The 9,512-nt window shown below is 35.0% G+C and overlaps 1 protein-coding gene across 1 annotated transcript; it reads left to right on the forward strand.

The window, feature by feature from the left end:
* The first annotated feature begins 729 nt into the window (after positions 1 to 729).
* On the forward strand, positions 730 to 1,497 carry LOC128042478 (uncharacterized). Its single transcript, XM_052633823.1, has 2 exons — positions 730 to 1,069; positions 1,172 to 1,497. Exons 1-2 carry the CDS (start codon positions 730 to 732, stop codon positions 1,495 to 1,497), a joined length of 666 nt encoding a protein of 221 aa, XP_052489783.1.
* Positions 1,498 to 9,512: the final 8,015 nt, after the last annotated feature.

Here is a 9,512-nt window from a genome sequence, read left to right on the forward strand (position 1 = left end):
ATGTCGAATCAGCATGTTCCAGAACATCGACGACAACAGTACATGCAATCTTATCCTTCTGACCCATTAGCAGCTCTTAAGGCTTTAACACGGGAGCATATGACTCACACAGAAGCTATTGTGTAAGGGAATTCATCTTATATTCGGGCATTGGAGGAACAATTAGTACAACTTGCTTTGAATTTGAATACTCGACCACCAGGCACACTACCTAGTGACACAAAAAATCCCAATTTAAGGGGGAAAGAACACTGCAAGGCTATCACTCCCAGGAGTGGTAAACAAATTGGCGAGCCGACTATAGACTCTACTATAGCACCTCAAGATACTAGTGAAGTGATCCCAAGTGAGAAGGTTGAATCTAAAGAGCTTGTCGATGCACCAGACAAAGAGGTTCCACAAATTGTCACTCATATGCCTAATGTCTGATCCTCGAAACTGTCGATGCAATCAAAGGTGTTGGCATAATTAGATGTATCTCCACATTTACCTTTTCCACAAAGATTTAGGGGGAATTAGCAGGATAAGCAGTACCAACAATTCCTAAACACACTAAAACAACTTCAGGTCAATATTCCTTTAGTAGAGGCTCTTGTGCAAATTCTGAATTATGAGAAATTTATGAATGAGCTCTTCTTGTCCAAGAAGAAGAAGAAGCTCAGTGATATGGAAACTATTGCACTCACAGAAGGCTGTAGTGCTATTTTGAAAAATAAGTTGCCCTTCAAAATGAAAGATCCTAGGAGTTTTACTATCCCATGTTCAATTGGAAACCATTATTTGGGCAAGGCTTTATACGACTTGGGAGCTAGCATCAACCTAATTCCACTATCTACTTTTAGAAAGTTGGGAATTGGTCACATGAAACCTACTACAGTGGCATTGCAACTAGTTGATCGATCATTAGCTCAACCTGAAGGGAAAATCAAAGATATCTTAGTTCGTGTGGATAAATTCATTTTTTCGGCTGATTTTATCATACTTTATTGCAAGGCAGACAAGAAGGTTCCCATAATCTTAGGACGACCATTTTTAGCTACCAGAAGAAATATTATTGATGTTTACAAAGGTGAACTGATCATGCGACTTAATGATGAGCACATTACCTTCAGTGTTTTTGAATCTATTCAATGTAAGGATAAAGAATAATTCCATACTTTCGATGTACTAGATGATCTAATTGAGGAAAAATTCAATGACCAAAGCATAATGCTCTCTGAGGAGTTTGCAGTGACATCTAATGATGAATTCTTAGATAATTGTGACAATGTGGTTGAAGCTAATAACATTGAACTCAGGCATGGATGGCAAAGTAAATCCTTAGACTTAGCCAACAGAACAGCTCTAATTTTCAACCCATCTATTGGCGACGCTCCTACTCTAGAATTGAAACCACTACCTACTCATCTTAAATACGTCTTTCTTGGTGATAACAATACTCTCCTAGTTATTGTCTCTGCAGCACTAGATGTAACTCTAGAAGAAAATTTGGTCTAAATTCTTAAGCAATATAAACGAGCTATTGCTTGGAGTATTTCTAATATTCAAGGCATCAGCCCATCTTTTTGCATGCACAAGATCAAGTTGAAAGATGAAGGTAAGCAATCGATTGAGCAGCAAAGATGATTAAAAAAGAAAATGAATGAAATTGTTAAGAAAGAAATTATAAAATGGTTGATGTTGGAATTGTTTACCCTATTTCTGATAGTAATTGGGTAAGTCCAGTGCAATATGTTCCTAAAAAGAGTGGCATCATTGTGGTTAGAAATGACAAAGATGAATTAATTTCTACACGCATTCTTATGGGATGGTGATTTTGTATGGATTATCGCAAACTTAATGCTGCCACAAGGAAGGGCCATTTCCCACTTCCTTTCATTGCCCAAATGTTAGATAAGCTTGTTGGAAGAGCCTACTATTACTTCTTAGACAGTTATTCTGGGTGCAATCAAATTGCTATTGTACCAGAGGATTAAGAGAAAACAACTTTCACTTATCCCTTTGGTACTTTTGCTTTTCGTCGTATGCCTTTCTGTCTTTGCAACGCACTAGCGACATTTCAAAGGTGCATGATGGCAATATTCTCGGATACAATTTAAGAATCTTTAGAGGATTTTATGGATGATTTCTCAATCTATGGGAATGATTTTTATCATTGCACTGACAATTTAGATAAAGTATTGCAGATATGTGAAGAGACACATCTTGTTCTGAATTGGGAAAATGTCATTTCATGGAAACTAAAGGCATTGTATTAGGCCAACGTATCTCTAGTTAAGGCATTGAAGTAGACAAAGTTAAAGTGGAAATCATTGAAAAATTACCTCCACTGACAAATGTGAAAGGTATTAGCAGTTTTCTTCGGCATGTGGGGTTTTACCGAAGATTTATTAGAGATTTCACAAAAATTGCAAAGCCCTTATGCTTTTTACTAGAACAGAATCGAAAATTCTTCTTTGACGATGCATGTCTAGATGCATTTATTCAATTAAAGAAGCAGCTAGTAAATGCACCCATTTTCGTTACACTAGATTGGTCTCAACCTTTTGAAGTTATGTGCAATACAAGTGACTTTGCTGTGGGTGTCGTTCTAGGACAACGCAAAGGGAAAATATTTCACACCATCTATTACGCTAGCAAAACTCTTACACAGGCTCAAATTAATTATACCACTAAAGAGAAATAATTGTTAGTTGTAGTCTTCACTTTTGACAAGTTTTGTTCTTATCTTTTCGAAGCAAATGTTGTCGTATTTACTAATCACTCGACGTTGAGATATCTTTCTGCAAAGAAGTATGCAAAACTAAGACTGATACGCTATATCTTACTATTATAAGAAATCGACATCGAGATAAAAGATTGCAAGGTTTTAGAGAATCAAGTTGTAGACCATCTATCTCGATTGGAAGTTGGTAGTGAAGATGGAAACATACTTCAAATTGTCGATGCATTCCCAGATGAGAAGTTATTTGTTATAGATGCAACCCCTTGGTATGCGGATTTGGTTAATTATCTAGTGCATGGAAAACTCCTATTGGATGTCACAGGTCATAAAAAAGAAAGATTTCTTCTTTAAGTAGTGAAGTATCACTGGAACGAGCCGTATTTATTCAAGGTATGAAATGACAATATTATTCGACGTTGTGTTTCGAAAGAGGAGATGTTTTCAATCCTAAAGACTGTTATGATGCTCCTTACGGAGGTCATCTCGGTGGCATGAGAACTACTGCTAAGGTTCTCAAATCAGGATTTTATTGGCCTTCACTATTCAAAGACACTCACAATTTTGTGAATCAATGCGATAGGTGTCAGCGCACTGGTTCTATATCCCAACACAATGAAATGTTGTAGCAGCCAATTATAGAGGTTGAATTATTCGATGTTTGCAGTATGGATTTTATGGGACCATTTCCAAGTTCATTTGGAAATCTTTATATATTAGTAGCTATTGACTACATCTCGAAGTGGGTTGAAGCTGTTGCAGCCCCAAAGGATGATGCAAAGACAATGCTTAATTTTTTTTCACAAGCATATACTCACCCGTTTTGGCACACCAAAGGCATTGATTAATGATCAGGGTACGCACTTTCATTACAACCAAATGGAAGCTGCATTGAAGAGATATAGAGTTAAACATAGAATGGCTACTTCTTATCATCCGCAAACTGATGGACAAGCTGAAGTATTGAATAGACAAATTAAAAACATTCTTGAGAAGGTTGTGAACCCTTTGAGAAAAGATTGGTCTTCTATACTGGATGATGATTTATGGTCCTTTTAGACAACATATAAAACTCCATTAGGGATATCGCCGTATCAATTGGTTTTTTGGAAAGCATGTGTCTTGCCAGTTTAACTGGAGCACAAAGCAATGTCAGCAATTAAGTAAGTAAACATGGACTATGAAGTTGCTGGAAAGAAAATGTTGTTCGATATCATTGAACTAGAGGAGATTAGGCGAAATGCGTATGAAAACACTGTAATTTATAAGAAAAAGACCAAACGATGGCATGACAAAATTATTTTACAGTGACAATTTATCGTGGGTCAACAAGTTTTATTATTCAACTTTAGGCTGAAACTGCACCCGAATAAATTGCACTCTCATTGGTCTGAACCTTTCGAAGGTGTCAAAGTATTTTCTCATGGTGTGGTCACAATCAGAGATTTACATGATAGACACTAGTTCAAAGTGAATGGCAGCGATTGAAATATTATTTTGGGGATATTGATCAAAAGCAGACAAAGACCATTAAATTGGTCGAAAAAATTTAATTTTTATAGAATTTATTATTATGTAATTTTTTTTTGTTCAAGGTTGTTTTACTTTTTTTTATTTTTGTAGAATAATTAGGTACCATTGTCGACGCACTTGGAATTTATTATCAACATAGTTCATACTATTGTACTGTCACGTATAACTCACCACGAATGAAGGGCAGATCAGAATTTTCAAATCCCACTGTTTGATCAAAAGTGACCTAGCTGTCTGATTTGTCCTAACGGGCACAATCCCCATTGGACACATTTATTCCCGCCAGTTTTATATCTCTTCACAAAAAAATAAAAAATCACACCTTTCCATATTCTTCTTTTACTCGCTATAAACCCCCTTTTACTGTACCGACTGTAACACATACAAAGTAGCCATTTTTATTCACTTTCTCTTCCCCAAGCTCGTACCTTTACAACTTTAAACCATCTTCACTCCAAAAAACAAACAAAATATGGCAAGAACGAGAGGATCGGTCAAGAAAGCCACCAAGCCTATTAAAGAACACTCATCCTCTGCAACTGTAGTTCGTGAATCGAAATCCTCCATGCCAATGGAGAAAATGAAGCTAGTGATATTTTTAACGAAAGCGGCCAAGGACCGGTTTCAAGAAAATATTTTGAAGCACAACTTCCACCCAAAATAGGGCATTCTCCTTTCGCAACAACAAGACTTGGGCAAGAAAGTCTACAAAATTATCTCTAAGCTGAAGTGGGAGATTTTCTACACTTATCCAGGAAGCTATTCTCCTTCATTGGTATGTGAGTTTTACGATAACCTTTATGACCATGAGTTACAGTTTATCTTTGTTCGAGAAGGCTTAATCCCATGGGATGCTAAAAAAATTAATGAGTTGTACAACACTAAAGTGGATGTAGTAACTCGATGAGTCTATTTGGTGTGTTTATGATCCGTGTATCCGATGTGTGGTGATAGAACCCACTTTTATGTTTAATAGCCTCAAGTGTCAAATTATCTTTAAAATGTATATACTTGTAATGTGATGTATGCCTAAATGAGTAGGTGGTTGCTATGCAAATTATCATTTAAATGTGATCTAATATGTTGTAATAATACGATATGAGATGGATTCAAAAACATACGAATAATATGCTAAATGATTCAATTTAAGTTTCATGAAAATGTTAGTACGTTCTTATAGTAAATTGTGTATGTAATTGTGGTTTGGATCGTTTACATTTAACTTATGAATGCGTGTGAATATATCAGCTACACTTATGGGTTATTAAAGCATGTATGTGTGGTTTAGTCTTGATGAATTATTGTTAAATGAATTATATATAAGCGAGTTGAGTGTAATTGCATGTAGGAGTATATGTTAGTTTTATGATTTAATGAAACGTGAATATGATATTTTAACTTGATTAGAATATGGTTGTGAACATGTTGTAGTATGCTCTTGTTTAACCATTGATATTGTGTGTACATTATGGTTATTTTAAGCATTTACTGAGCTTGTTAAGATCACCCACTCCTTTCTTAAAACCCTTGCAGAGTAGTTAAGTGCCTGTGTGAACGGTGTGGTTCCAAGTGGTGATCCAAGCAAGTCCATTTTTTGGTATTTCATAGATGTCATTATTATTTGCTTTAGTTTTGAGAATAAGACAATATGGTAGACTTTTACAGATATTTGCCATGATGTTTTGGATTCCTCCATAGACTATTTATTCCTAAGTTTATGAGAGTCGTTCTGTATCATGTTGATTATTGTTCAGACTTACTTTTGATGTTTGAGACTGTTATTACGATTTTTTTACATTTGTTTGATGACGATATGATAGCATGATGGATTGGTACATGTTGGAATGATTTATATGCTCAAGTATGTTGCATTTTACTGGTCTGAAGCAAAGGTATCGATATTTGAGTTTTAAAAATGATACCTCTATGTTTTGAAACGTGCAGGGAAGTCAAAATAGAGATTCGGTATCGATATCTTAGCTTAAGTATCGATACTCAGGGTGAAAATATTGATACTCTATGATAGGTACTGATAATTTTCAATAGTCTGATTTTTATGCTAGAAATAGAATGTTGATTTGGTACTTTTCCATACGATATTGATACCATGCCGAAAAAATATTGATACACATGTTCTAGTATCGATACCTATGTGATTGTCTTGGAAATTTTGCTAAGTGATCCTAATTCATGTTGAATTATTACTATGCATTTATTTGAAGTATGTTTGGCATGTTCTAATGATGATTGATAAATTTTTGACTAAATTTATAAGATCACTCATAAAGAGGATGATTTCTTAATAATGTGACAATTTACTATGAGTATGACATGAGACAGTGGTGTGGCATATTTATATTCGGGCTTGTTGACCAGGCTGGGTATAGGGTGTTACACTTCACTAAACAAACTATTTTACTACTATACACCAAAATCTTAAACCCGCCAGACCTGGGGTGTTACATTGCGGCATTGTTATCACAATACAGTGTGATAGCTTTTTCCATACCAATAATGACTTCAAGATTCGTAATGAACTTTCAAAGCCATATTTCTTATTTTTTTGTCTCAAAAGTAACCATATATTTAGCCTCCATAGTGGAGTCAATAATAAAACTTTGCTTGACACTTCTCCATACTATAGACACATTGCCTAGGACAAAGACACAACTCAATGTTGATTTCCTTGAATCTCAACATGTTTGGAAGTTAGAATCATTATAGTCGATAGGAGTAAGATCTCCTCCGGAATACATAAGTGTATAATCCTTCATTCTCCATAAATACTTGAGTATATGCTTAACTGTTTACCAGTGTCTTGGACTGGGATTTGCCTGATATTGACTCACCAACCCTACTGTGAAACAGATATATAGATGTTTGCATAAAATAACATACATGTAACTTCCTTCTTTCGAAGCATAAGGAACCTTCCTCATGTATTCTCTTTCTTCTACTATCACAGGACCATCCTCTAAAGAAAGATGAAATCCCAATACAAAAGGTTGAGTTCCCTTCCTAGAGTCGGTCATTGCATAAAGTTTCAATATCTTATCTATGTACAAAGCTTGTCATAATGCTATCACTTTTTTATTTCAATCCCTTAGGATTCGAACATCTAGAAAAAAATAAGTTTCTCCCAAGTATTTCATGTTAAATTGTTGGGTTAACCACATTTTAACCAATGACAATGTCCCTACATCATTTCTAATGAGTAGAATCTCATTGACCTATAGAAATAGAAAGACCATCTGTAATACCCCTCACCCAACCCGATCATCGGGTTTGAGTTACAGGATGCTACAGTCAAAAACGAAACAATTATAGACATTTAACAAATGATCAAATCAAACCATTAATTTCAAACATTTCCACCTTTCAATGCAATTTAAAACTTTTTTGAGTCATGTAAGAGCTTTTGTAAGCTCTTTGGTTAACCCGGGATTGAATGAGGACCAATATGCAAAAGTTTCAAAACTTGGAAAGAAGCATCTATACCCCAAAAAGGTACCGATGTAATTTTTAGGTTTGATGTTTAAAATAAAATTAAATCAAGAAGTATTGATACTAGGCTTGATGTACCGCTACCAATTTTTAGTATCAATACCGTTTTGGCATTTTATTTTGCAAAATTTTAAAACAAGAGTTCCCTCATATTAATACCCTTGTAAAGTATTGATACTCTGGTATCAAGTACCGATACTTTATTTCAATATCGATACCAAATTGATATTCGGTTTTTGAAAAAATAGTTTAAAATGCAAAGTACTGATACCTTTACCTAGGGTATCGATACCTTTCTGCCAAAAATGACAAAACTACCATTTTGGTCGCTTTGTCATCCCCAAACCAATATGCATTCAAATGATGTCCTAGACACAATTAAATACTGCACAAAAACCATTCCAAAACATACTCAACATTTACTTTTGGAAACATAAAATAACTAAACAATATGCCACAAATTAGCACCATCCCTTATCAAACATAACAATCTCATCCAACATCCAAACATGCATTCAAGTACATCATTTTATCCATTCCAAACTTTCCATTAAACACTACTCAAATTACCTCACATATAACCAATTCATGCCATAACACATATATAAGTTTACCATACTGCCGAAACATATCTTAGCACATATATGAACATTGATTAAATGTTAAAGTTACATATTTTATGTAATTAAATTGGTTAATTTATGAGAGTGCACCACTAATTTTTCCATGTTTTTGTTGAATTTTGTGCAAGGGTGCAATTTGGGGCTAAATAAAAGAAAAAGGAAACAATTGGGGTAGATTGAAGAAAAAAGCAAAGAAGGAGGGCCAAAGCAGAATTTTCCCAAGAATAATTAGCTGAAATTGTTGACTTAGTGGGAGATTATTTTGGGATATTTTTTATATCATGGAATATTTTTCCTTGATTTTCTATACTAGTTGGCTCTTAATTTAGAAAGGCCACTAGTATAAATAGAGGCTACATTGTTCATTTTAATCATCGGTCAATCAATTGAAATATCAAGCTTTCATCTTTCAATACATTCTCTCCTTTCTATTCACGAATTTATTGTCTTTAGTTTCCTTTACTTTCAATTCCTAAATTTCCAGCTTGTTACCACTTACCATTTACAACTTCTTTTTCAAACTTTCTTTTTATTTCCAGTAGCCACCCTACTTTAATACACCACCAAAATTCCAACCCCATACATAATTACGCCACCCATCCTTTTCACCCATTTTTACCTTATCCAATTATGCCCAATACCATCATGTCCCAAACCCTAGTTAACTAAATCCATTTTCAGCTTTAGGTCGGAGTTAGCCTCGTCAAAACCCGTGAGTTACGAACCTGAGCAAATTAACTCCTAAATTCTAGTACTTATTATTTCTCCGGATTAAGAGTATGATTTTGTCAGCTCATAAAGTCAGATCAACACTAAGTCAAAAAAGGCATCGTTTGAGTTTGTGTGGTTAGACGTACAGTTGGAATTCCGATAGGAACATTTCTAATTGGTTTTCTATGAACACATTGGCATGCCAAGTGGAGATAGTTGTTTGGTTCCATCAAGGGAAGCAGTAACCGGATTTAAATGTCCCACGCGATTGAGGACATTGGTTCGAGCTAGGCTCTTCTAGAACGCAAGGCTGCCGAAGTTCTAAATCACGAATGTTTCGTGGTTGTTCAATCGGTAAGGGTTAGTTATTGGACGTTCCATAACTAATTTACACAAGGAAGAGTTGGTGTCCGAGGCAT

Source organism: Gossypium raimondii, chromosome 7 (genome assembly GCF_025698545.1).
Source record: "Gossypium raimondii isolate GPD5lz chromosome 7, ASM2569854v1, whole genome shotgun sequence".
Lineage (NCBI taxonomy): Eukaryota > Viridiplantae > Streptophyta > Magnoliopsida > Malvales > Malvaceae > Gossypium > Gossypium raimondii.